This window comes from Peromyscus maniculatus, chromosome 22 (assembly GCF_049852395.1).
Source record: "Peromyscus maniculatus bairdii isolate BWxNUB_F1_BW_parent chromosome 22, HU_Pman_BW_mat_3.1, whole genome shotgun sequence".
Taxonomy (NCBI): Eukaryota; Metazoa; Chordata; class Mammalia; order Rodentia; family Cricetidae; genus Peromyscus; species Peromyscus maniculatus.
This window is the reverse complement of record NC_134873.1, coordinates 2,942,985-2,970,016: the sequence shown is the minus strand read 5'-3', so window position 1 is coordinate 2,970,016 and position 27,032 is coordinate 2,942,985. Positions and strand designations below refer to the sequence as shown.

At 70.1% G+C, this 27,032-nt stretch overlaps 2 protein-coding genes across 3 annotated transcripts; one reads left to right on the top strand and one right to left on the bottom strand.

The window, feature by feature from the left end:
• Apba3 (amyloid beta precursor protein binding family A member 3) lies at positions 1–6,794 on the top strand. Of its 2 annotated transcripts, none has more exons than XM_042267390.2 (11): positions 1–400; positions 1,144–1,835; positions 1,915–1,954; positions 3,934–4,079; positions 4,165–4,251; positions 4,334–4,495; positions 4,628–4,798; positions 5,669–5,881; positions 5,987–6,106; positions 6,268–6,405; positions 6,611–6,794. In XM_042267390.2, exons 2-11 carry the CDS (start codon positions 1,260–1,262, stop codon positions 6,680–6,682), a joined length of 1,725 nt encoding a protein of 574 aa, XP_042123324.1. In that variant the 5' UTR covers positions 1–400; positions 1,144–1,259; the 3' UTR covers positions 6,683–6,794. The 2 variants fall into 2 exon arrangements, with proteins under 2 accessions (XP_042123324.1, XP_006978205.1); XM_006978143.4 differs by having other exon boundaries at positions 183–311.
• On the bottom strand, positions 6,742–27,032 carry Tjp3 (tight junction protein 3). Its single transcript, XM_076559650.1, has 21 exons — positions 26,805–27,032; positions 20,172–20,228; positions 19,233–19,342; positions 18,658–18,760; positions 16,926–17,247; positions 16,446–16,549; positions 14,257–14,416; positions 13,973–14,081; positions 13,794–13,855; positions 13,309–13,363; positions 12,993–13,149; positions 12,160–12,268; positions 11,525–11,765; positions 10,426–10,637; positions 9,813–9,908; positions 8,661–8,731; positions 8,359–8,569; positions 8,167–8,267; positions 7,331–7,633; positions 7,183–7,229; positions 6,742–6,963 (listed from the first exon to the last, which is right to left on the bottom strand). Exons 2-21 carry the CDS (start codon positions 20,217–20,219, stop codon positions 6,864–6,866), a joined length of 2,721 nt encoding a protein of 906 aa, XP_076415765.1. The 5' UTR covers positions 20,220–20,228; positions 26,805–27,032; the 3' UTR covers positions 6,742–6,863.

Below are 27,032 nucleotides of genomic sequence, written 5' to 3'. Positions count from 1 at the left end.
TTCTGCTCTGAAGTGATGCGGAACCCCATCTCAGGATAGAAAAGCCAGTTTGGCCCCCCATCAACGTGCCTGGAGTCTCGGGATTCGAACCCGTGGTCACCTGCCACCCAGGCTGCAACCCTAGAGCACCACCCTGTGGCCGAGCGGCTGCGAGGACTACATTTCCCAGCAGGCCGTGTGAGGGTGCGCATGCGCAGTAGCCCCGGGAGGTCAGCCTGATGATCCGGATACCAGGCTGGGATCCCGAAGAGTTGCTGAGTGTCCTGGAAGGACTGTCAGAGCGGATCGCTCCAGCCCGGCCCGAGACGCGGGTACTGCGGCCCGCGCGGGCCCCGGCGGCTCCCGTGGGGCGGACCGAGGCCGGCGCCTGAGTTCTGGAGAAGGAGCCTGAGTTCCAAGGGCGAGTGTCCGAGTTCCAGGGATCACTTTCTGAGCTCTGGGAGGGCAGCCTGAGTTCTGGGGGCCGGAGCCTGAGTTCTGGGGGCCGGAGCCTGAGTTCTTAGGGCCGGTGTCTGAGTTCTGAGAGTCAGTACCTGAGTTCTGAGGGTCAGTGTCTGAGTTCTGGGGGCCGGAGCCTGAGTTCTGAGGGCTAGTGTCTGAGTTCTGAGGGTCAGTGCCTGAGTTCTGAGGGTCGGTGTCTGAGTTCTGGGGGTCGGTGCCTGAGTTCTGAGGGCCAGTGTCTGAGTTCTGGGGGCCGGAGCCTGAGTTCTGAGGGTCAGTGACTGAGTTCTGGGGCTCGGTGTCTGAGTTCTGAGGGTCAGTGACTGAGTTCCGAGGGTCGGTGTCTGAGTTCTGGGGGTCGGTGTCTGAGTTCTGAGGGTCGGTGCCTAAGTTCTGAGGGTCAGTGCCTAAGTTCTGAGCCCAGAGCCTGAGTTCTTAGGGTCGGTGCCTGAGTTCTGAGCCTGTAGCCTGAGTTCCGAGGGTCGGTGCCTGAGTTCTGGGGGTCAGTGTCTGAGTTCTGAGGGTCGGTGTCTGAGTTCTGGGGGTCGGTGTGTGAATTCTGAGGGTCGGTGTCTGAATTCTGGGGGCCGGAGCCTGAGTTCTGAGGGTCGGTGACTGAGTTCTGAGGCCGAAGGCTGGGTTCTGGGCTGGTCCCGAGTTGTTGGTGTCCTGGGTGAAATGGGGACCTCTCCTTCTGTGCAGGCCCCATGGGGATTGAACCTGTCACCTGTAGGACCGTGGCTTGCTTGAGAGATCTGCACCCAGAGCCCTTGTCTTCCAGCCCGGTGACGATGCCGGCCTGAGCCTGGGTCCCAGGCATGGAGTTCCTGCCAGCCTCCCAGCATCCCCCTGGGCTCCCAGCCATGGACCTGGAGGAACCCAAAGGCCCCGAGGTGCCCTCTGAGGACCACCCCCCTAGCTCCCAGGGGGCCTCTGGGCGGGGAGGACCTGTCCACCGCAGCGCGATGGAGCTGGAGGCCTCGGGCGAGCAGGAGCTGGTCCGGCAGCTGGAAGCGCTTCCTGGTGACCTGGGTGGTCCGTCCCCAGAAGGAGACCCCTGTCCCCTCCACATCGCCACTGGCCAAGGCCTGGCCGCCCGGGAGAGCGCCGACCCCGGAGGGCTGTTGTCCGCCGAGGCCGGCGGGGGTGACCTTCTGGGTCTGCTGAGGTGTGAGGCGTCTTCGCTGGCCCAGCCCGGGTCCCCAGACCCTCCACAGACCACGCCTCGCTTGCTGCAGCCGCCCGAGGACCCAGATGGGGACCCGGGGTCCCCGGGGTGGATGGAGGGGGTGTCGGCAGAGCCAGGCGACAGCCGGAGTTCCAGCAGCTCCCCGGAGCCCTGGCTGGAGACGGCACCGTTGGTGACCCAGCGAGATCCACCTGTGGGTGCCCAGGTAACCTGCACGACCCCTGACCCCTGACCCCTGGGGACTCTGCCTGGGGACTCAGCCCTGTTCCTCTTCTACCTCCCAGAGCCCCGAGACCCTGGCCGCATGCCCTGCTGTCTCCGAGGGTGAGTGTCCATTCTCATACACGACCAGAATGTTCTAGAACTGGACCCCCAAATCTGACACGTTTGCCAGTGACAGTGAAGGCCTGGAGAGGGTGGTTGAAGTGAGAGCAGGTCCTGGACGGCCAGAGAGGTGGTATAAGCTGGAGAGCGGCCTATTCACCTGGGGTTAGAGCACAGGCCGGTGGAGGCGTGTCCAGGGTAAAGGCCAACTCCAGACTGCTGTGACCTAAGATGGATGGCATTTACGGTTTTTTTTTTTGTTTTGTTTTTTGCTTTTGTTTTTCGAGACAGGGTTTCTCTGGGTAGTTTTGGTGCCTTTCCTGGAACTCACTCTGTAGCCCAGGCTGGCATCGAACTCACAGAGATCTGCCTGCCTCTGCCTCCTGAGTGCTGAGATTAAAGGTGTGCACCACCACCTGGCAAGGCATTTACAGTTTTTTTTTTTTTTTTTTTTTTTTTGGTTTTTCGAGACAGGGTTTCTCTGTGTAGCTTTGCGCCTTTCCTGGAACTCACTTGGTAGCCCAGGCTGGCCTCGAACTCACAGAGATCCGCCTGGCTCTGCCTCCCGAGTGCTGGGATTAAAGGCGTGCGCCACCACCGCCCGGCGGCATTTACAGTTTTATGCAGATTTTTGAGGGCTGGGGAGACGGCTCAGCAGGCATGGTACAGAAGCAGGAGGACCTGAGTTCGAATCCTCGTTGCCCACTCAAGGAGACAGGGAGGTGGCAGGCTGTGGTCCCTGTGCAGGGGAGACAGACACTGAGGATCCCTGGGGACCCTGATCCCTCCCGAAAGGCTGTGGTGGCGAAGGGAGTCCTTATGGCCCTGCGTCACAGAAGGTTCCTGAATCGTGGTTAATGCTGTGATTTATCTCAGGAGTGTCCGAGCTGATGGTTTTGCCCAGGTCTGTACGGGCCTGAACCACAGAAAGAACAGATCCTACTCAGCTGGGGGCGATTAGAGCCCCAGCTGTCAGCTTCCGGGTGACTGGGAAGGGGGCACCCACCTGACCCCAGCACGCAGGAAGCTGAGGCAGGAGGATGGCAGGTTCCACCAGGCTGAGCTCCATGGCCCAGGGCTAAAAAAAAAGTAAAACACCAAACATGGTCTGGACTTATGAGGAAGGATCTGGGTCCAGAGTCCCGGTTGGAACTGCCAGAGTGGAGGCCCGGGGCTGTCCGGGGAGAATTCTGGGTCACTATGGAGAACGGCCCGGGTGGAAGGTAAACGGCGCTGGTTACCGGCGGAAAAGTCAGGAGCCACGGCGGAACCCACTGTTCGCTTCAGAGCTTTATTAGGAGGGGGTGGGATGGGGTGGAGGGGAGAGCCAGGCCTGGTGGGGGGGGGGGCACGGGGAGCAGAGAGAGAGGGTGGGGGTCCGCATCCGGCGTTTTGAGGCGCAGATTGCATGACCATGTGGTCGCCGGCGCCCCCTGATAACGTAAGATGCAAGACCCCGAGGGGTGAGGGCGGGATCCTAACACTGGGTCCTCTTATTTCTTATTTGTTGCATTTATTTATTGCATGTGGCGGGGACGGGGGTCAGAGAACACCTTGTCGGGGGGGGGGCCGGCGGTTCTCTCTGCCCACCATGCGGGGTCCCAGGGATCGAACTCAGGTTGTCGTGCTTGGCCGCAAGCCCTTTACCCACGGAGCCATCCTGCTGACCCCTGCCCGATTCTGGAATGTTAGGAGTTTGAGACACCACGTTGAGGCCATGAGCTTCCAGCCCGGTCAGAAGGTTCTAGAAGAGGGGTCCGTGAGCCTTGGGTCCCACAGAGGGTGCCTCATAGTGGGGGTGACGCTTTCCAGGAGTTCTGGGAGCCACAGGCACACAGCCGGCCACCTACCCTGGGGCACGAGCCTGGGGGGTCCTCTAGAGCAGGTGATGGAGCAGGTCTAGCCTGTGCTAAGCCCCGGGACAGCTCCGGGATCAGGGACCCCCGAGCCCAGGAGGCACCGCTCACTGTCACCCGCAGTTCCGGGCCCCTGTGGACACGAGGAGCTCGTGGACGGCGTCCTCTTCGCCGCCAAGTACCTGGGCTCCACGCAGCTGCTGTCGGAGCGCAGCCCGCCGCCCAGCACGCGCATGGCGCAGGCGCAGGAGGCCGTGGACCGCGTCAAGGTGAGCCAGGGCGGGGTTCCCGGGGCTGCGTGGCGTGGTGTCCTGGGTGCCCACGAGCCCCCGCGTCTCACCCCGCTCCCCGCAGGCCCCCGAAGGTGAGACCCAGCCCATGGCGGAAGTGGACATCTTTATCTCCACCAAGAGGGTCAAGGTGCTGGCCGCCGACTCCCAGGTACCCGGAGGGCCGGGCCTTGGCTGTCGTGGACACTCGGGGTCCCCGAGAGGTCCCCAGCCCACGCAGCGCGTGTCCACAGGACGCCCTGATGGACCACGCCCTGCAGACCATCTCCTACATCGCGGACATCGGGCCGGTGCTGGTCGTGATGGCCCGGAGACGGCTGGCCAGGAGGACCACGCCCCAGGACCGCGAACGGAGACTCTACAAGATGCTGTGCCACGTCTTCCACTCGGAGGATGTGAGCAGCCCAGGCCCAGGCCGGACCCTGCCCCCTGCTGAGCCTGACTCAGAAACCGTGCGGTGTCTTGACTGTGCGGGCCTGGGAGCTGGGGCTTCGTAGGACGTGAAGGAGCTCGCTGTCCTCCCACAGGCCCAGCTCATCGCACAGGCCATCGGCCAGGCCTTCAGCATCGCCTACAGCCAGTTCCTGCGGGAGAACGGGATAGACCCCAGCCAGGTGGGCACGCGGCCCTCGGCCGCCGCCAGCCACCCGCACAACGGTGACCTGGATCACTTCTGCAACAGCCAGAACTGCAGGGAGGTGAGCCCCGCCGCGGAGGCCACGCCCAGACGGCCGCCCCGCCCACGGGCCTGGCCCCGCCCTCACAGGCCACGCCCCCGCCGAGGCTGCGCCCAGACCGTCCCCCAACGCCCCTCCCCTACCGACCGGGCCCAGCCCTGCGCCACTCCCTGGCTCGTAGAGGGTCTGCCGAGCCCCGCCTCCGCTTTGGCCCCGCCCCGTGCCACGGCGAACAGCCCCGCCCCCTGTTGACCCCGCCCGCCACCTGAACGTGGCTCCGCTCCTCACCAGCCCCGCCTATCCCTGAACATGGCCCCGTCCCTAAGCTAGCTCCACCTCTCACTAGCCCTGCCCCTCACTAGCCCCGCCCATACCCCTCACTAGCCCCGCCCTTCGATAGCCCGTCCCTAAGCTAGCCCCGCCCATAGCCCTCACTAGCCCCGCCCCTCGGTAGCCCGTCCCTAAGCTAGCTCCACCTCTCACTAGCCCCGCCTCTCACTAGCCTCGTCCCTAAGATGGCCCCGCCCATGCCCCTCACTGGCCCCGCCCCTGCCCCTCACTGGCCCCACCTACGCCCCTCACTAGCCCCTCCCCTCCCTGAACACGCCCCGTCACTAAGATAGCTCCGCCCTTTCCCTCACTGGCCCCACCAATGCCCCTCACTGGCCCACCCGGCCCCGGCCCTTCCCCTCACTAGCCCCGCCCGCCCCCTCATTAGCCCTGCCCCTCACTAGCCCCGCCCATGCCCCTCACTGGCCCACCTGGCCCCGGCCCTTCCCCTCACTAGCCCCGCCCGCCCCCTCATTAGCCCTGCCCCTCACTAGCCCCGCCCGTGCCCCTCACTGGCCCCGCCCCTGCCCCTCACTGGCCCCGCCCCGGCCCCGCCCCCAGGTCTGCATCCAGAAGCGGCCCGGCGAGGGCCTGGGCGTCGCGCTGGTGGAGTCCGGCTGGGGCTCGCTGCTGCCCACCGCCGTCATCGCCAACCTGCTGCACGGGGGCCCCGCCGAGCGCTCGGGGGCCCTCAGCATCGGGGACCGGGTCACCGCCGTCAACGGGACCAGCCTGGTGGGGCTGTCCCTCGCCGCCTGCCAGGCCGCCGTGCGCGTGAGTACCACCCGGGCCTGCGGGCTGCGCGGGAGTCGGCTTGTCCTCCGACCCGGGTGGGTAAACTGAGGCCTGCGGAGGCCTGAGCAGCTCGGCGTCCCCCAGGAGGTGCGGCGACACTCGTCGGTGACCCTGAGCATCATCCACTGCCCGCCGGTCACCACGGCCGTCATCCGGCGGCCCCACGTGCGTGAGCAGCTGGGCTTCTGCGTGGAGGACGGCATCGTGAGGCCGGGACCCCGGGCGGGCGTGGGGGACTAGCGGGGCCCCGGGCGGGTGGGGGGGGGTTGCGGTACCCGGGCACGCGTGGGGAGCCTAGCGGGGACAGGGCTGCCGTGGGGCGGACTAGCTGGGCCCCGGCGGGTCCTGAGTGCTGCGTCCCCCAGATCTGCAGCCTGCTGCGCGGGGGCGCGGCCGAGCGCGGGGGCGTCCGCGTGGGACACCGCATCATCGAGGTCAACGGGCAGAGCGTGGTGGCCATGCCGCATGCGCGCATCATCCAGCTGCTCACGGAGGCGCGAGAGGTGGGGGACCGGCACCCCGACCCCTGAACTCTGACCCCAGCACCCCGACCCTGGCACCTGACCCCAGCACCCCGACCCTGGCACCTGACCCTCTCCTGACCCCGGCACCCCGACCCCTGCACTCTGACCCTCTCCCCCGACCCCTGCACCCCGACCCCTGCACCCCGACCCCGGCACCTGACCCTCTCCTGACCCCGACCCCTAGATTCACATCAAGACCATGCCAGCCGCCACCTACCGGCTGCTCACGGGGCAGGAGCAGCCCGTGTACCTGTGACCCCGCCCGCCGTGCCTTCGCCCCGCCGCCACCCCCCGGCCCGCGGGGCCCCAAGCCTCAGCCTTGTGTGATTTTTAATGTTAAAAAAGAAATTAAAGGTTTATTAAATGGTCGCTGGCCCTGGGTCCTGCGGGGGAAACTGAGGCCGGGGAGCCGGAGGGAGGGCGCGCGGCGTCCGCGGTCACAGGTCGGTGGCCGGGCCCCAGTCGTAGCCTTCGTCTGAGGACTCCGCGTCCCGGGCTCTCGTGAACTTCCTCCGCAGGGCTTCGCGCTCGTACGTCCTGGGGCGGAGGGGGTGCAGGGCCGCGATGCGGGGTGCGTGGCGGGACCTCGCCCGGGCCGACCCTGACCCCGTGGGACTCGGGGGCTGACGAAGCCCCAGCCCAATGCCCGTGGGTCGCGAAGCCTCCACCCGAGGGGGCCCTGTCCCCGAGCCCTGGCTGCGCGGGCGGGCGTGGGAACCACGGGCGTCGCGGGCGGGGCGTGGGGCGGGCACTCACCGCATGCTGTCCTGGCGCCACTGGCCCTGCGGGTGGCGGCTCCCGGCCTGCAGGGGAGAGAAGGCCCCGCTGACACGCACGTGGGGAGGGTGGGGGGCCGTGGGGGGCCCGGGACGCAGGGGGGTCCCCACCCCGGGGCCGCGCGCACCTGCGTCTCCCACTCGGCGGCCGTGGCCCCGTGACCCCGCAGCCCCTCGTGGGCTTCCACCCAGGCGGGCTCCGAGGACCGGGCCAGGGCGGGGAGCGCGGGCTCCTCCTCGGCGTCCTGGGGGTCGTGTGGGTCGTGGGGCCCGCCGCCCTCGCCGTCCGTGTAGACGCCGCCCTCGCCGTCCGTGTAGACGCCGTCCGTGTCCTCGCAGTCGCTGTTGGCCCGGCTGTCACAGCTGAGGTCCCCGGAGCTGGCGTCCAGGCCGCGGCCCGGCAGCTCCAGGTCCTCGGAGGAGCCGTCCAGCTGCGGGTGGGAGGCCGTGAGCCCGCGGGCCCGCCCCCAGGCCCAGCCCAGGACACGCCCCCGTCCCGGGCCCGCCCCTCTGCCCCGGGCCCGCCCCCAGGCCCAGCCCAGGACACGCCCCCGTCCCGGGCCCGCCCCTCTGCCCCGGGCCCGCCCCCAGGCCCAGCCCAGGACACGCCACGTGCCCCGAGCCCGCCCCCGCCCCGGCTCTATGTCCCGCCCCCTGCTCCGGACCCGCCCCCGACACGCCCCTCCCCCTGGGCACGCCTCCCAGCCCCCGCCCCCGGGCACACCCCCATCCCGCCCCTCTGCCCTGGACACGCCTCTCCGCCCCGCCCCTCTGCCCCGGCCCCGCCCCCGGACCTCACCTGACACGCCCCTTTACCCGGGCCCGCCCCTCTGCCCTGGACACGCCTCTCCGCCCCGCCCCCTGTTCCGGGCACGCCTTGCCCCGCCCCTGACACGCCTTCCTCCGCTCCGGGCCCGCCTCCTCGCCCCGCCCCCTTGCCCCTGCCCCGCCCCTCCGCCCGCACCTGGTCCTCCGCCGTCCAGATGGGCCGCGCCTGCTCCTGCTGCACCGCGGCCTTGACCTCCTCGTACCAGGCGTCGCCGGTGCCGCGCAGGGGGACGGTGGCTGCGGGTCGGGGCGGGGCGGGGCGGGTCAGCAGGGCCCCGGCCCACACCCCCCCCCAGCCCCGGTCCGCCCCGCACCCCGCACCCCGCACCGGTGAAGAGGTGCCCGCTGTGCTTCTGCAGCTTCTGCGCCTGCGCGTACAGGCGGCGGCTGCTGCGGCGCGAGGCGGGCGCCAGCCACTCGCGCAGCGCCTTGAGCGCCGGGCGGCTCTCGGGCGCGCAGAAGACCACGATCGGGTAGTACTGCACGTAGTTGAGGCGCTCGATGGCCGACGGCGTCACGTCCAGCAGCGCGTGCCTGTCCTGGGGCGGGGCGCAGGCAGGGGCGGGGTCCGCGGCGGCCGGGACCCCCCACCCCCAGACCGGGCCGCGGCGTCCCCATCCCCGCGCTTACCCTCTCCGCGATCACCCGCACCGTGTCCAGCTTGATGATCTTGGATGGGTTGTCAGTCCGGGACACGCTCTCTGAGGCAGGGGGACACCGCTAATGACATCCACGGTGGCCCCGGCCCGGAGCTCTTGACTCTCCCGGGACCCCTGCGGAGCCCGTCTCCCCTACCAGAGCTAACTCCAGCCCCTCCCCACCTCCCACTTCTGTCCCCGTGGCTCTGCCTACTATGGGGACCCCCTGCTTCCTTTCTTTTTCCTGGCTGAGTAATATTCCACGCCCCCACCCCCCTTGCAGCGGCATTCACTGCAGCCATGCATCCTGTTGGGGCCTGGCTTTCTATTGTTCTGCACATCAACCCCAGTGGCTGTATTTCCGGATGACTAACGAGGTGGCGGGTGACTTTGCCCTTTGAACCCGCCCAGCCTCCTCCAGGAGCCCCGTTCCTGAGCGTCCTGAATCCTGCCGTCCCTGGTCGTCCGTGTGAGGCGCACCAGGCCTCCCACAGCCCTCTGCGGCTCCCCAGCCCCAGAGCCACACCCACGGGCCTTGGCTCCCCCTTGTATTCAGTATTTTTGAAGGTGGCGTTTGATGTAGCCCAGGCTGGCCTCCAACTCTGTGTGTAGCCCGGGCTGACCTTGGACTCCCGATCCCCCTGCCTCCGCCTTCCCAGTGCCGAGGTGACAGGCGTCACCAGGCCTGGTTTATGCCGGTTTCATTAAGTTGACCAGGCTGTCCTGAAACCCGTCATCCTCCTGCCTCAGCCTCGAGGCGGCAGGGATCACGTGGGATGACGTTCATGTGCGCGCAGTGAAAAGTGAAACAAAAACTTAAAAATAAAGAGAAAACCCGAGCAGCTCTGCAGCAAATGAAAAGTTCCCCGAGGCCGGCGGACTGCGCCCGATCGACTGAGCATGCCTGGCCCTGGCCCTGAGTGCTGTGTGCTGTGATTGACTGAGGCTGCCTGGCCTGGGCGGGCGGGTGGTGGGCGCTGACATCGATTGGGGCTGCCTGGGTGGGTGGGTGGTGGGCGCTGACATCGATTGGGAATGTCTGGCCCGGGCGGGTGGGCGCTGACATCGCTGACATCGATTGCGGCTGTCTGGCCTGGGCACGCCCCCCGGTGCCCTGGCCCCGCCCCCGGCCGCCGGGTCTCACCTGCAATCTCGAACTGGTCGGGCATCTCTGCTGTCAGCCGCTTCATGGCGATGTCGGCCACCGGCCCCAGGATCACCACGGGGCGCTTGAAGCTGGCTGGGAAGGGAAGAAGGCGGTGCGGTCAGGGGCTCAAGCCGGAAGACCAGGCGGCTGAGGCAGGAGGATTGCTGCCAGTTCAGGGGCGGCAAAAGAAGGAAGTGCTGTTTTCTTTCCACTCCTATTTGAGACTAAGAGAGGAGTGGGACAGACCGGCAGCAAACCAGGCCCGCGCTGTGTCCGGCCCTCGGCTTGACTCGATAAATAAAGTTTTATTGAGGTGCGTCTGTCTGTCTGTCCGCCTCTCCGGTCTGCAGCCAGTGGAGCCCAGCCGGGCTGAGGGCCAAACACGCCGGGGCCTTTTATTTCCCATTAGAACAAGTTTGTTTTTAGTAACTCGTTTTGAGACGGGGTTCACTGTGCAGCCCGGCTGTCCCGGAAGTGTAGCCCAGGCTGGCCTATCTCAGCCTCCCAGTGCCGGGGTGGCCGGTTCGTGCGGCCCACGGAGCCGAGGCGCTGCGGGGAGGGCGGCGATGGCCCGGAGGCTGTGACCTCGGCAGGGCCCGCGGCCACCCACCTTCTCGCAGCACCACGCGTTCGTAGGGCGGGTAGTGCCCCTGCCGGGTCAGCGCTGACAGGTCCTCGCGGCTCCGATGCGTTGACTTCTTGGCCCCTCGGCGGAGACCCCGGAGCCGCCAGAACTCGGCCCGGGGGTTGGAGGCGGAGGAGGCGCCGGGACCCACACCCGCGGCCCGCTGCGCGGCCTCCAGGCTGGCCAGCTGCTCCGCCCTGGGCGCAGAAAACGGCCCAGCTGAGGACCCTGAACTGGGGCCGTCCAGGGTGACGGGGACCCGGTGACACCTCGGGTCCTCAGAGGGGGAGGGGGAGAGGGAGGGGCTGCGCTGGGGGGGGGAGAGGGAGAGGCTGCGCTGGGGGGGGGGAGAGGGAGGGGCTGCGCTGGGGGGGGAGAGGGAGGGGCTGCGCTGGGGGGGGAGAGGGAGGGGCTGCGCTGGGGGGGGGGAGAGGGAGAGGCTGCGCTGGGGGGGAGGGGAGGGGGAGAGGGAGGGGCTGCGCTGGGGGGGAGGGGAGGGGGAGAGGGAGGGGCTGCGCTGGGGGGGAGGGGAGGGGGAGAGGGAGGGGCTGCGCTGGGGGGGGAGAGGGAGGGGCTGCGCTGGGGGGGAGGGGAGGGGGGAGAGGGAGGGGCTGCGCTGGGGGGGGAGAGGGAGGGGCTGCGCTGGGGGGGAGGGGAGGGGGAGAGGGAGGGGCTGCGCTGGGGGGGGAGGGGAGGGGGAGAGGGAGGGGCTGCGCTGGGGGGGGGGGAGCCAAGGCCGTGGGGCTCTGGACGCTGGTACTGGGGATGCCTGGACCCTGGGAGGGAACTCGGCCTCGGAAAGGAATAAAGAAAGCCATGACAGGCCGGGCGGTGGTGGTTAACCCCAGCCCTCGGGAGGCCGAGGCAGGAGATCTCTGTGAGTTCGAGGCCAGCCTGGGCTACAGTGAGTTCCAGGAAAGGCTTCAAAGAAACCCTGTCACCCCAAAACAAAAACAAAACAAAAAACACCCCAAACAACACCAAAAGCCCCGCTATCCGTGCTCGGTTACTACAGTGGGTGCCGCGCGCTCCCCCCCGCCCCACTGTGACCCCCCCAGGGAGCCCCCAGCACTGGCCCCCCCACCTGCTCTGATTGGGGATGACGCCGCGTTCTTGCTCTCGGAGATCTCGGCCCATGCGGGCCGCCAGCCAGAGGCCCCCGCGGCCGCCGTGGCCCGGCCCCGAGCCTGGGTACAGGGTGTCCACCACGTGGAAGACGTCGCCCCGGGTGAAGCCCAGGCCGTAGGGCGGGCTCGGCTCCAGCTCGAAGTGTGTGCGGATGTAGAAGGAGTCACCCACGCGGGACTGGACCATCTTCCTGAAGACTGAGCGCAGAGGGGCTTCGTGAGCTCCACGGGGCTCCCTCCGGGGACCTCCGGGGAGACACCGGGCGCCGTCCCTGCAGGTCCTGGAAAGAGCCCGGCCTGGGCTCACCGACCCGCTGGCTTGGAGTCTTTATTTTCAAGACAGGGTCTCATATGTATCCCAGGCTGTCCTGGAACTCACTGTGTGGACCGGAGTGGCCTCGAACTCGGGACTAAAGGTGTGCACCCCCACGGTGGCCAGTGGAAACCGGTTGACACCGGATTCTCCAGGTCTGTCAAGCTGGCCCGACCCCGGGGCTGCTCCCGTCTCCACATCCCCAGAACTGGCCAGGCCTGGAGGTCCGGCTCCTCCTGCGGGGCCGGGTGCCTGCGGGGACACCTCAGGGACACTCACTGTCCTGCTTGCTCTGCGTCACCAGCTCCATGTCCTCCCCCGGCGGCAGCTCCAACAGAAACTGCACGGCCTCCTCCCGGGTCAGGTTCCGGAACGGCATGCCATTCACCTGCCGGGAAAGCGCACAGGTGAGGAGGGCGCGAGGGGAGCCGCGCGGGCGCCCCGGACTCTGCCTCCCCGGGCACCCCGGGCTCTGCCTCCCCGGGCACCCCGGGCTCTGCCGCCCCGGGCACCCCGGACTCTGCCGCCCCGGGCACCCCGGACTCTGCCGCCCCGGGCACCCCGGACTCTGCCTCCCCGGTGTCCGGACTGAGCGGCCCGGGCGCCCCGGACTCGGCCTCCCCGGTGTCCGGACTGAGCTGCCCCGGGCACCCCGGACTCTGCCTCCCCGGTGTCCGGACTGAGCCGCCCCGGGCACCCCGGACTCTGTTTCCCCGGTGTCTGGACTGAGCCGCCCCGGACTCAGCCTCCCCGGTGTCTGTCCTCGGGGCCAGAGGGTGACACAGACCGGGGGAGGAGCCGGGCTCAGCACGCACAGCCAAGTCTGGCCTCGGGTGGCGTCAAGGGGACCCCACAGCACCACTGTGTAAAAACTCTGGGGCTCACGAGGGCTCAGCGGGCACAGCACTCGCTACCCAGCATGAGGACCTGAGTTCGAACCCTTGGCGCCCATGAAAGCGGCCAGGCACGGGGCGCAGGACTGTGATCCCAGCATTCGAGAGGCTGAGGGGGTGGGGTAGGGAGTTCCAGGCCAGCCTGGGCTACAAACGGGATGCGTCCCCAGCGGTGACTCGGGAGAGGGGGAGGATCGGGGCCAGCTGTCCCCGCGTCACCTGCAGGATCTCGTCCCCTTCCTGGATGCCCTGCCCGTCGGCCGGGCTGCCCGCCTGCACCCCGGACACGAAGATGCCCACGTCGTTGCCGCCAGCCAGGCGCAGGCCGATGCTCGCACCCTTAGGGAAGCGCACGACGCGAGTGTCCGGGCTGTAGCTACGGAGGAGGAGAGGGCGATGAGGCCGTGGAGGGGAGGCCCGCGCCCTACCGGCTTCGGGTCCCAGGCGGCCCAGACAAGCAGGGCGTTAGGTGGGGTGGGGGGCCGGCTACAGGACGGGCGGCCCCCGGAAGCGCGTGCTCATCTGAGCGACCCACCCACGGTCCTCCAGGCTCTGCCGACTGGGGACCTGGTAGATGTCTCCAGGATCCTCTGCAACGAGAACGGAAATTCACTCTTCAGGGGACACGAAGGGCCAGCCCAGCTTGGGGTGCTGGGCGGGGCTCCACCTGACCACGCCCCCAGCCCCTCACTGGGGGATTCTAGGCGGGGCTCCACCCTGACCACGCCCCCAGCCCCTCACTGGGGGATTCTAGGCGGGGCTCCACCCTGACCACGCCCCAGCCCCTCACTAGGGGATTCTAGGCGGGGCTCCACCCTGACCACGCCCCCAGCCCCTCACTGGGGATCCTGGGCGGGGCTCCACCCCGACCACGCCCCCAGCCCCCTCTACAAGCTTGGCCCTGCCTTTCACCTTAGGTTTGGCTCCCCCACCAAAGGTCTCCCCCATCCTCTCCCTCCCCCCTGGCTCAGCGTGGCGGTGAGGAAGCGTGAGGAACGGTGTCCAGCTGCCGGCGCTCACCCGGCTCAGCGACGGCTCTGGAATCCACCGACCGGTCCCGCCTCCGGGGCTGTGGGCTCTGCCTGGGTGGGATGAGAGCCCAGTGAGTCGGGGGGGGGGGCCTCTGCACGGGGCCCCCCAGGATCGGCCTCTGCACGGGGTCCCTAGGATCGGCCTCACGGCCCCCGTCCGGCACTCACTCGGCCGAGTCCGTCTGGCTGGGCTCGGGGCTCGGCGGACCCTGCAGGGGTGGCGGAGGGACGTGGGACGGGGGCGCCTGGGACAGCTCCGAGTTCAGGTCCGAGATGTCTGTGGGTCGGGGCAGCAGGTTGGCCAGGCTCACGCGCGCCCCGCGGGCCCGCACACGGGACGCCCAGCCCCCCCAGCCCCGCGGGATGCGGCCTGCGCCTGCCGTGCGGCTGGAGGTCGGTCCCGGCCCTCTCCGAGCCCCCGAGCCCCGGGACGCCATGCGGCCTGCCCTCACCTTCCATCAGCGAGCTGTCGCTGTCGCTCACCGCGGGAGGGATGTTCACCAGGAACTGCGCGCTGTCCCGCAGCACCAGCAGCGTCAGCTCCCCCTCCGACTGCTCGATGAGCCGCCGCGTGTCGCTCAGGGACAGGTTCGCACTGGACACCCCATTGACCTGGAGAGGCGGCGGGGACGCGCCGGGGCGCTAGGGACATCTGGCTCGGGGCGGGCGCCCAGAAACAGCCAGGGGGAGGGGGGCGCCCAGAGACAGCCAGAGGAGCAGTGGGCGCCCAGAGACAGCCAGAGGAGCAGTGGGCGCCCAGAGACAGCCAGAGGAGCAGCGGGCGCCCAGACACAGCCAGAGGAGCAGCGGGCGCCCAGAGACAGCCAGAGGAGCAGCGGGCGCCCAGAGACAGCCAGAGGAGCAGCGGGCGCCCAGAGACAGCCAGAGGAGGAGCGGGCGCCCAGAGACAGCCAGAGGAGCAGTGGGCGCCCAGAGACAGCCAGAGGAGCAGTGGGCGCCCAGAGACAGCCAGAGGAGGAGCGGGGCGCCCAGAGACAGCCAGAGGAGGAGCGGGCGCCCAGAGACAGCCAGAGGAGGAGCGGGCGCCCAGAGACAGCCAGAGGAGCAGTGGGCGCCCAGACACAGCCAGAGGAGGAGCGGGCGCCCAGAGACAGCCAGCAGGAGCAGTGGGAGCCCAGAGACAGCCAGAGGAGGAGCAGTGGGCGCCCAGAGACAGCCAGAGGAGGAGCAGTGGGCGCCCAGACACAGCCAGAGGAGGAGCGGGGCGCCCAGAGACAGCCAGAGGAGGAGCGGGGCGCCCAGAGACAGCCAGAGGAGGAGCGGGGCGCCCAGAGACAGCCAGAGGAGCAGCGGGCGCCCAGAGACAGCCAGAGGAGGAGCGGGGCGCCCAGAGACAGCCAGCAGGAGCAGTGGGCGCCCAGAGACAGCCAGAGGAGGAGCGGGCGCCCAGAGACAGCCAGAGGAGGAGCGGGGCGCCCAGAGACAGCCAGAGGAGGAGCGGGCGCCCAGAGACAGCCAGAGGAGGAGGAGTGGGCGCCCAGAGACAGCCAGCAGGAGCAGTGGGCGCCCAGAGACAGCCAGAGGAGCAGTGGGCGCCCAGAGACAGCCAGAGGAGGAGCAGTGGGCGCCCAGAAACAGCCAGAGGAGCAGTGGGCGCCCAGAGACAGCCAGCAGGAGGAGCGGGCGCCCAGAAACAGCCAGAGGAGGAGCGGGCGCCCAGAGACAGCCAGAGGAGCAGTGGGCGCCCAGAGACAGCCAGAGGAGGAGCGGGCGCCCAGACACAGCCAGAGGAGCAGTGGGCGTCCAGAGACAGCCAGCAGGAGCAGTGGGCGCCCAGAGACAGCCAGAGGAGCAGCGGGCGCCCAGAGACAGCCAGAGGAGGAGCGGGCGCCCAGAGACAGCCAGCAGGAGCAGTGGGCGCCCAGAGACAGCCAGAGGAGCAGCGGGCGCCCAGAGACAGCCAGAGGAGCAGCGGGCGCCCAGAGACAGCCAGAGGAGGAGCGGGCGCCCAGAGACAGCCAGAGGAGCAGCGGGCGCCCAGAGACAGCCAGAGGAGGAGCGGGCGCCCAGAGACAGCCAGAGGAGGAGCAGTGGGCGCCCAGAGACAGCCAGAGGAGGAGCGGGCGCCCAGAAACAGCCAGAGGAGGAGCAGTGGGCGCCCAAGACAGCCAGAGGAGGAGCGGGCGCCCAGAAACAGCCAGAGGAGCAGTGGGCGCCCAGAGACAGCCAGCAGGAGCAGTGGGCGCCCAGAGACAGCCAGAGGAGCAGTGGGCGCCCAGAGACAGCCAGAGGAGGAGCGGGGCGCCCAGAGACAGCCAGAGGAGGAGCAGTGGGCGCCCAGAGACAGCCAGAGGAGGAGCGGGCGCCCAGAGACAGCCAGAGGAGGAGGAGCGGGCGCCCAGAGACAGCCAGAGGAGGAGCGGGCGCCCAGAAACAGCCAGAGGAGGAGTGGGCGCCCAGAGACAGCCAGAGGAGGAGCGGGCGCCCAGAGACAGCCAGAGGAGGAGCGGGCGCCCAGAGACAGCCAGAGGAGGAGCAGTGGGCGCCCAGAGACAGCCAGAGGAGGAGCGGGCGCCCAGAGACAGGCAGCAGGAGGGCTGGACATGATCCCTGGGCTGGCAGCACGGCCCGGCCCGCTTTGGCCTCGGTTTCCCCACCCGAAGCATAAGCCTGGCCTCACCTGCAAGATGAGGTCTCCTTCCTGCAGCCCGCGGTTCCGAGCGGCGAGGCCAGAATCCGTGATGTGTTTTATGAAGATCTGACTGCCCAGCTTCACCCCGAACTCTGAGGGGAGAGGAGGGAAACTGAGGCAGGACGCCAGGCAGGAGGCCAACATCATTTAAGCTCGCTTTGAATTCTTGTAATCCTGCTTTAGCCTCTGAAGTAGGCGGGGCTCCACCCTGACCACGCCCCCAGCCCTCACTGGGGATTCTAGGCGGAGCTCCACCCTGACCACGCCCCTAGCCCCTCACTGGGGATTCTGGGCGGGGCTCCCCCTGACCACGCCCCCAGCCCCCTCTCTGGGATTCTGGGCGGGGCTCCACCCCGACCACGCCCCAGCCCCTCACTGGTGATTCTGGGCGGGGCTCCCTGACCACGCCCCCCGCCCCTCACTGGGGATTCTGGGCGGGGCTCCGCCCTGACCCCGCCCCCAGCTCACCCTCGCTGTTCCTCCGCTTCACCAGCACGGACTTGAGCGGCCTCATGAGCACGTCCTGCTTCGGCAGGCGCTTGTACCCCGACACCAGGTCCAGTCCGTTGGGCTCAGATCCGCCTCCCGAGCTGCGGCGCCCGTGACTGCCCACGCGGCCGCGGCGTCCCGCCCTGGCCCGGCGGGAAGGCTCCCCGCAGGACCGGCCGGAGCCGCTGGAGGAGTCGCCCTCGTAGCCCCGGCCGTGGTCAGCCTCCTCCCGGGCGGAGGGCGCGTGGCCCGCGCCGGTCCTGGCTGCTGGCAGCTGGACCCTGCGGGGACGCTTCACGGTCTGCGGGGGAGGGAGGGCGCGGGGTCAGCAGGGGCGGGACGCGGGGTCAGCAGGGGCGGGACGCGGGGTCAGCAGGGGCGGGACCGGGGTCAGCAGGGGCGGGACGCGGGGTCAGCAGGGGCGGGACCGGGGTCAGCAGGGGCGGGACCGGGGTCAGCAGGGGCGGGACGCGGGGTCCGGGGACGCGGGGTCCGGGGACACGGGGTCAGCAGGGGCGGGACGCGGGGTCCGGGGACGCGGGGTCCAGGGACGCGGGGTCCGGGGACGCGGGGTCAGCAGGGGCGGGACCGGGGTCAGCAGGGGCGGGACCGGGGACCCCCGGGGCCCAGCCTGTCATCCGACCGCCCTGTGCGCCTGGGGTCCCCACCCCAGCACAGCCGCCGAGCGCGGTCCTCTGCCCATCAGCCCAGGGTGGCCGGTCGCCATGACTACGGAGGCACTGAGGCAGGGGGATCGGAGAGCTGGCTCGGCAGTTAGCGCACCGCTGCTCTCTCCTAGGACTCAGGCCCCAGCACCCCGTGTGGCTCACAACCGTGTGCGACTGTGGTGTCATGGGTCAGGTGACCTCTTCTGGGGTGGAGAGAGATGCGGCGGACAAAGCGCCCACATAGGAAAATAGGTACAGGAAAAGAAAGGACTGAAGATCAGCGTGAAGGACAGTGAGAAGAAGGAAAAGAGCTGTGGACGCCCCAGAGAGGGCCAGGGTGCAGTGAGGGCCAGGGTGGAGCGAGGGTGCAGTGAGGGGTCAGGGTGCAGTGAGGGTCAGGGTCAGGGTGCAGTGAGGGTCAGGGTGCAGCGAGGGTGCAGCGAGGGTCAGGGTGCAGCGAGGGTCAGGGTGCAGCGAGGGTCAGGGTGCAGTGAGGGGTCAGGGTGCAGTGAGGGTCAGGGTGCAGCGAGGGTCAGGGTGCAGTGAGGGGTCAGGGTGCAGTGAGGGTCAGGGTGCAGCGAGGGTCAGGGTGCAGCGAGGGTGCAGCGAGGGTCAGGATGGAGAGAGGGTCATGGTGCAGCGAGGGGTCAGGGTGCAGTGAGGGTCAGGGTGCAGTGAGGGTCAGGATGGAGAGAGGGTCATGGTGCAGCGAGGGGTCAGGGTGCAGTGAGGGTCAGGGTGCAGTGAGGGTCAGGATGGAGCGAGGGGTCAGGGTGCAGTGAGGGTCAGGGTGCAGCGAGGGGTCAGGGTGCAGTGAGGGTCAGGGTGCAGTGAGGGGTCAGGGTGCAGTGAGGGGTCAGGGTGCAGTGAGGGGTCAGGGTGCAGTGAGGGTCACTGTGTCCATTCCCAGCACCCCCGGAAACAGCACTAGTGTTGGCCTACAGTTGCCCCCTGGCTACTGCGCTGGGACTCAGTTTCCCCAGCCCGCCCCCTGCCCACTGCGCTGGGACTCAGTTTCCCCAGCCCGCCCCCCGCCCACTCACGATGTTGGCCGTTTTGTTGCAGGTCTTCAGGAGCTGGATGGCGAAGGCCGACGTGACGTTCTCCACGGAGACTCCGTTCACCATGACGATGTGGTCCCCGGTCCTGCGGGGCGGCCCGGGAGGCTCTGAGCGGGTGTTTCCTTTTCCAGTCCCCCCCTCCCGTGCTTTCTGTGTCTCTGTCTGTGTCTCTGTGGTCTCTGTCTCTGTGGTCTCTGCGGTCTCCGCGTGTCTCTGTGTTTGGGGTCTCTGTCTCTGTGGTCTCTGCGTGTCTCTGTCTGTGTCTCCCCCTCCCTCCCCGGTTCCACCGGTTCCGGGAACACTCGTTCCGTCCCGGCCCTGCCCTGGGGCTCTGCCTGCCTCGGGGACCAGGAAGAGTCGGGCAGGGAGGCCAGGCCCTGCTGCCCGGAAGGTGCCCGCTGCCCCCCCCCCCCCGCTGACCGGAAGGTGCCCGCTGCCCCCCCCCGCTGACCGGAAGGTGCCCGCTGCCCCCCCCCCGCTGACCGGAAGGTGCCAGCTGCCCCCCCCCGCTGACCGGAAGGTGCCAGCTGCCCCCCCCCGGGTGGCCCGGGCCTCACTGGAGCCTGCCCTGGGCCGGGCCCCCGAGGACCACGTCCGACACCACCACGGATCCGCTGGGCCGGTCCTGGCCTCCAGAGACGGCGATGCCGAAGCCGCGGCGGGGGTCCTGAGGGGCGCAGGGGACAGGGGGTCACCGCGGGGCGCAGGGGGTCACCGCGGGGGACAGGGAGTCACCGCGGGGGACAGGGGGTCACCGCGGGGCGCAGGGGGTCACCGCGGGGGACAGGGGGTCACCGCGGGGGACAGGGGGTCACCGCGGGGGACAGGGGGTCACCGCGGGGCGCAGGGGGTCACCGCGGGGCGCAGGGGGTCACCGCGGGGGACAGGGGGTCACCGCGGGGCGCAGGGGGGTCACCGCGGGGGACAGGGGGTCACCGCGGGGGACAGGGGGTCACCGCGGGGGACAGGGGGTCACCGCGGGGGACAGGGGGTCACCGCGGGGGACAGGGGGTCACCGCGGGGGACAGGGGGTCACCGCGGGGGACAGGGGGTCACCGCGGGGGACAGGGGGTCACCGCGGGAGACAGGGGGTCACCGCGGGGGACAGGGGGTCACCGCGGGGCGCAGGGGTCCCCACGAGGGAACAGGGGCTCCCCGCGAGGGACAGGGGCTCCCCACGGGGTCGGGGGCTCCCCACGGGTGACAGGGGCTCCCCACGGGGGACAGGGGCTCCCCACGGGGGACAGGGGCTCCCCACGGGTGACAGGGGCTCCCCACGGGGTCGGGGGCTCCCCACGGGGGTCAGGGGCTCCCCACGGGGGTCAGGGGCTCCCCACGGGGGTCAGGGGCTCCCCACGGGGGTCAGGGGCTCCCCACGGGGGTCAGGGGCTCCCCACGGGGGACAGGGGCTCCCCACGGGTGACAGGGGCTCCCCACGGGGGTCAGGGGCTCCCCACGGGGGTCAGGGGCTCCCCACGGGGGCGGCCGCCGCTCACCTTGTACAGCGTGGCCGTGTGCTGTTCCCAGATGGTCAGCTCCTCCATGTCGGCCACCTGTGGGGACGGGCGGGCTCCTGGGGCCGGAGGGGAGACTCCCCACCTCCCCACCTCACCCCCGACCTGTGACCCCCGACCTGTGACCCCCTCTGCTGACCTGTGACCCCCTCTGCTGATCTGTGACCCCCCGACCTGTGACCCCCCTCTGCTGACCTGTGACCCCCCGACTGTGGGACCCCCGACCTGTGACCCCCCTCTGCTGACCTGTGACCCCCCACTGTGTGACCCCCTCTGCTGACCTGTGACCCCCCACTGTGTGACCCCCTCTGCTGACCTGTGACCCCCCACTGTGTGACCCCCTCTGCTGACCTGTGACCCCCGACTGTGGGACCCCCTCTGCTGACCTGTGACCCCCTCTGCTGACCTGTGACCCCCCTGCTGACCTGTGACCCCCCTCTGCTGACCTGTGACCCCCCTGCTGACCTGTGACCCCCCTCTGCTGACCTGTGACCCCCCCGACTGTGGGACCCCCCATCTCCCCAGCTCTAGCGCCTGGGCTTTGGTTTGCTTTGGGGGGCGCGCAGGGAGGTCTCGCGCCACCGCCTAGGTGAGCTCCACACTCATGGCCATCCTCCTGCCTCCGCTTCCCAGGGACGAGGCACCGCCCCGGCGGGGACAGCTGACCCCCCCCCGTGGAATTCCGAGTTCTGGGCTCCGGAGGGCGCGGGGCTCCCGGGGGAGGGCGCAGGGCTCCCGGGGGAGGGCGCAGGTGGCCGGGCCTGCCCCGACCCGCCCAGCGCGTCCCCGCCGGTGTGGGCCGGTCTGCGCCCCCCCCCCCCGGGGCTCCCGGGCCGCGGATTAACCCCATCCTGGCCGCCCTCCTGAGCCCCGCAGGCCCCGGGCTCGGCGACCCGCCCTCCGCCAGGCCCTCGGCAAACTCCTATTCGGCCCGCAGAGCCCCGGGGCCCGGTCTCTTCCCGCACGTATCCCGCACCCCTCCCCGACTTCGGGCGCCCGGGCGGGCCGGGCCGGGGCTCGGGTGACCGAGTCGCGTCCTCACTGCCCCGGGGGAAGGGGGCAGCGCTTGGAAAGCAGAGGAGGGCGGCTTAAACCCGCTGGCTCCGGCCCTCGGCCCCGCCCCCAGGTGAGCGCCGCGCCCCGCCCCCGCCCCCTGCAGACGCCAGCGGCGGGAGGGGCCGCAGCCCGCGGGGACCCGGGGATCCGCCACCCGCCGGGGCGGGGAGACCCAGCCCCCGGGCCTCAGTTTACCCTCCTGGGCCGTGAGAGCCCCGCGCCCCAAGGCCGGGTCCCCAGGGTCCCCAGGCGGCTGCAGTCGCCCCGCCCGCCGCGCGCCCTCAGGTCTCCGTGCGCAGCAGGTGCTCGGCGGACACCGGGGCCGAGAGCAGAACAAAGCCGGCGGGGCGCCGCCGCCGCGGGACTCGAACGCGGGGCTCTGGGGGGCGAGGTCGCCGACTTAGCTCCCTCCGTGGCCCAGGCTAGCCCCCACCTCCGGGCCTCAGTTTCCCCGGCCCGCAGGCAGGCAGGCGGGGATCTGAAAGCCCGGATCGCACTGCCACCCCGTCCCGCGCGCTCCGGGGCTACTCGCCTGGAATCTCACGGCCATGGTGCCCGGCGGGGCGGGGGGCCTGGAGACGGCCAGCGGGGCGGGGGGCCCGGAGACGGCCAGCGGGGCGGGGGGCCCGGAGACGGCCAGCGGGGCGGGGGGCCTGGAGACGGCCAGCGGGGCGGGGGGCCCGGAGACGGCCAGCGGGGCGGGGGGCCCGGAGACGGCCAGCGGGGCGGGGGGCCCGGAGACGGCCAGCGGGGCGGGGGGCCCGGAGACGGCCAGCGGGGCGGGGGGCCTGGAGACGGCCAGCGGGGCGGGGGGCCCGGAGACGGCCAGCGGGGCGGGGGGCCCGGAGACGGCCAGCGGGGCGGGGGGCCCGGAGACGGCCAGCGGGGCGGGGGGCCCGGAGACGGCCAGCGGGGCGGGGGGCCTGGAGACGGCCAGCGGGGCGGGGGGCCTGGAGACGGCCAGCGGGGCGGGGGGCCCGGAGACGGCCAGCGGGGTGGGGTGCTGGAGACCGCCCGGCCCGGGTCAGGAGGGTCGCGCAGGCCCCGCCCCGCTCCCGCCGCACCTGCTCTTCCTCCTCCCGGACGCCCCGCCCCGCCAGCCCCGCCAGCCCCGCCCCCGCCCGCCCGGCGCGCGATCCGGTCCCGGCTTTTCCACCCCGCCGGGCCGAGCCCGCGGCTGTCCGTCCGGGGCCGAGCGGCCGGCGGGGCTGGCGGGAAAACGCGGGGCGGACGGCCCCCGGCTGAAGTTTCCCACCCGTGAGAGCGACACGCGCCCGGGTCCGCCCGTGGGGGAGCCCGGCGAGGGCGAAGAGGCCCGCGTGCGGCGGGCAGGGCTCTGAAGGTGGGGTAAGAGTTTGCGGAGACCGGGGCTGGGTCGATCTCCCGCCCCCGTGGCGCCTTTGCGGGGAGAGCGCGAGGGCCCGAGTTCGAGTCCTCCCCGTCCACGCGGCGGCTCCGGAACCCGGCGCCCCCTCCCGGCCTCTGTGGGAACTGCACAGCACTCGGGAGGCGGAGGCAGGAGGAGCTCTGAGTTCGAGGCCAACCTGGGCTACGGAGTGAGCCCGGGCCCGCCTGGGCTACAGGGAGACCCCCGTCTCGGGGGTAGAACAGTCCCCCGAGAGACCCGCTCCCGGCCGGGGCCGCCGCCTCGCATCCTCGGGCCTGGGCTGAGGGTCAGCTTTAGGAGGGACCGGTCAGGCCAGCCTGGACCTGACCCCCCGGTGGGCGTGGCTGGGGCTGGCTCCGCCCACACATTCCTGGCTGGGGAAGGGCGCCTGAGCCCCACCCCAAGGTCAAAGGGCGGCCGGGCACTGGCGCGCGCAGCCCCTCCCCTGTGCACGCCCGAGGCTGGACGGTGGGCCTGGCGGGCCGGGCTGGCGAGGCCGCAGAGGAGTCGGCCTGGGTGAGCTAATCAAACTCTCTGGGTGGCTCGGGGCCGAGGCAGGGGGATCTCTGTGAGTTCGAGGCCAGCCTGGGCTACAGAGCGGGATCCAGGACAGCCTGGGCTGCACCGAGCAACGCTGTCTCAAAACACAAAACAACAACGCAGGCTTGGCGAGCGCGGTCCCAGCACCGCGGCAGCTCACGCCGAGGCCGCCCCGTCCGAGATTTCACCCCACCCCCACACCCGCCGCAGGTTCGGAGCCTCAGTCCCGCCCCCAGCCCGATCGATCTGCGCGTCCTCGGGGAGGTTACTGTCCCCCTCTGTGCACCCGTCTCGGCATCGAGAATAACGGGTAGCAGAGTCCGGCGCCCTGCACGGCAGAGGGGCCCGGCGGGCTAAAAGGGTCATCGGGCCGCTGAGTGGGGTCCGTGCCTCAGTTTCCCTATCTGGAAAAGGGAATGATAGCTGCACCTGTTTCCAAGGTTGAAAGGAGGTTTACGTCACTTCGGGCACATCCTGCTGTCTCCTGACAGGGTCTCACTCTGTAGCCCAGGCTGTCCGGGAACTCACAGAGATCCCCCTGCCTCAGCCTCCCCAGTAACCGGGACGGAAGTGACCCCCTACGATCCATCCTCAGCCCTGAGTTCAAATCCAGAACCGAGGCCGGTCTGCAGGCCCCAGCAGGCCCGAGGCACCCCGGGGAGGGGTCGCGGCTTGTCGCCAAGCCCGCCGCCCCGGGTTCGATCCCGCGCCCCACACGGTGGAAGAGGCCACGGCAGGTGCGCATGCGTGCGCACCCCCTGTAAGTATTTCAATGCTTAGGAATTTAAGTCTCCAGACGCTGCGGGACGGCGGAGCACCTGACGTTTCGGCGCAGGACACCTAGGGAAACTGAGGCAGGACAGGTCTGACCGGAGATCAGCGTTTACCCTGCGGGGAGGAGGAGCGGGGTGGTCCCGGGGAGATGGGGAGGAGCGAAGGCCCCGGGGCAGGCGGGTCACTGAGCCCCGTGCAAGGCGAGAACACTCCCCCAGCCGTGCCCCCATTCCCGCGTGTGCCTGCACCCCATGCGCCGCAGGAATGGAATTCAGACTGCAAACGGCTGGGGTGGTGCACGCCCCTGTCACGGGGGCGGGCTGCGGCAGGAGGATTGCTCTCAGTCCCGGAGGAGCCTGGGCTGCACAGAGAGCTCCAGGCCAACGCCCACCGACAAAGCGCACAGCGGGGCTTCCTGGGGACCTTCGGGAAGCTTGTGTCCGGGATGCCCTGGAGCAGCCCTGGAGCCAGCCAGACTCCAGAAAGGCTAGCCTGGGCTGCCCTGGGCTCGGCCCACTGCATAGGGGCTGCAGTGCCAGCTTCAGCCAGCAGGGGGCATGTGGGAGCCAGGGCTGGTGTCTGGGGTCCCCGGTGGGAGGGTGGTCCCTGTCCCCAAAATAAACAGTCGCCAAACTGCGCCCGAGGTCTTCTCAGGCCTGATGTAGACCAGGCTGGCCCGGAGCTCACTCTGTAGACCTGGGGGAGGGACATGCACGCAGCTGTCCATCACACCTTGCACCTTCCACTGTGACAAAAGCCTTAGGTGCCCGCCAGGGGCTACCTGTGCGCTTATGGAGTGCCTACTGTTTGCGGAATCTTCTGAATGGTGGGCACAGCTCGGGGGTGCAGGACGGGAGCCCTGAGGGTCAGGGGGACCCCGAATCTTATTCTGAATGGTGGGCCGACGGGGGTGCAGGACGGGAGCCCTGAGGGTCAGGGGGACCCCGAATCTTATTCTGAATGGTGGCACAGCTCGGGGGTGCAGGACGAGGAACCCTGAGGGTCGGGGGACCCGCGAGCGAGCGCCTGGAGAGCGGGGTTTAGCTCAGGGCGGTCCGCAGCTCCCAAGCGCCCCTCAATAATTTAACTTTGGGGCGGGGTCTGTGCGCGCCCCACTGTCCTGCCGACTTTCCCGCCTTGGCGCTGTCCGCCCCGCCATCCGCTCCCTCCTCGGTCACCCGCACCGGCCACCGGAGGGCCAGCTCCCCACCCCACCCCACCCCGTGCAGAGTCCGCCAGGCTCCCACCTCCCAGGGCATCCCGGCCCCGCGGCTGGCCAGGCCCCGCCGCCCCCCAGTTCCCTCCGCCCCCTCCTCCACCCCCAGTTCCCTCCGCCCCCTGTCCACACCCAGTTCCCACCGCCCCCTCCCTGCCCCCCACTTCCCACCGTCCCCTCTCCACCCCCCACTTCCCACCGCCCCCTCCCTGCCCCCCACTTCCCACCGCCCCCCTCCACCCCCAGTTCCCACCGCCCCCTCTCCACCCCCCTGTTCCCACCGCCCCCTCTCCACCCCCAGTTCCCACCGCCCCCACTCCACCCCCAGTTCCCACCGCCCCCTCCCCGCCCCCCACTTCCCTTCGCCCCTCTCCAGCCCCTGCCCCGCCTGTCGCGCCCCCCCAGGCGTCAGTGGGGACGACTGCTCACGCCCTCAACCATTCAGACGTCTTCTCCCCCAGCGCCTCCCAGCTCCCCAAAGTCCCGTGTGGTGGCGCGCGCGTCTGTCATTCCGCGCTCAGGGGTGGAGGAGGGAGGATCAGGAGTTCGAGGTTATCCTTGGCTACTCGTGGAGACAGACGCCAGCCTGGGCCACCTGAGATCCTGAGTTTCCGGGCCTGGCTCCCATATACCTGGCATGCGGTAAATGCTCAGCGGACGGCGCTGTCTGCCTTGGCAGCGGGTCCCCAGCCGCGTCCCACTGACCTGGCCGTGCCCGAGGGTGTTCGCTCCTACCCTGAGCAAACACTGCCGCCCTGGCCCGCCGCCAGGCCAGGAGGAAGGACCGGGCCCAAATTCTCCGCCTGGACTTTCCCCAGACTCGGGGCCACGCGGAAGTGCCAGCACGGGCGGGCAGGAATTTCTAGATGTCCGCCCGGGGCAGTGTCTTAGGGGTCAGCTCGGAGGAGGCCGCTCTCCAGGACTCTCACTCTCCTGTGCATCCCCGGGGGAGTGGCCCACCCTCTCTGTGCCTGCCCCGGGGCCTGTCACCGTAGCGCTGGCTTCCCTGTGGCGCAGAACGAGCAACTGAGGCTGGGCTAACACTGGGTTCCCGCAGCTGGAACGGCCAGCGCCAGGTCCCCCCTGCAACGACCACGCGAGCCTTCCTGGTCCAGAATAAAGTCACCTGGGGAGCTGGACACGCCCTCCCGAAGGGATTGTTTGCTTCTTCCTTGTTTGGGGACGAATGCCCCAGAAGCGATTCCTGTGGTCACCCCCCCCCCCCCCCCCGTCCTACACTTGGCGCTCCATCCTCTCCTGCCCGCGCCCCCGCGATGTATGACGGGCACAGGTGGTGCTCCTGTGCCTGGAGTCGGGGTGACCCTGGGGAGAGTTCTGGAAAACTCCGGCTCGGTCGGCCCAGGTGCACCCCGACTTACTGCACCCGCTCACAGCGTCCCCACCTCCCCGGCCCGCACCTGCGCTCACAATGACCCTTTGAAGGCTCGGCTGCCGCGTCCTGGGCACCGCGCCAGGGCAGAAACTGCAGCCGCGCAAAGTCTCGGAAACTGTGTCAGGTGCCCACGCAGGACGGCGGCTTCCGGCTGCCCCGGGCGCGCGCAGAGGCAGCCGGGGGGTCCCGCCCGGGATGGGGTCCCCGGGATGCGGAGCGCCCTCGGGGTGGGCTCAGCGGCGGACTCACCTGTCTGGAAGGCTGAGCGGACGCGGGGTGGGTGGTGGCAGCTGGGGCCTGGGTGCCCGGCTGGCACGGGTGCCGGGGAGGAGACCTGGCCGGCTGCTCAGGCCGGGCGACCTGTTTGCTCGCCGCGGCGCCCGGGCGCAGTGGAGAGGGCGCGCGCGGGCGAGTGGGCGCGTCCCGGGCCGGGTGGAACCGGCGCGGCTCTGCGCAGTGGGGAGCGCCGGAGGCCGG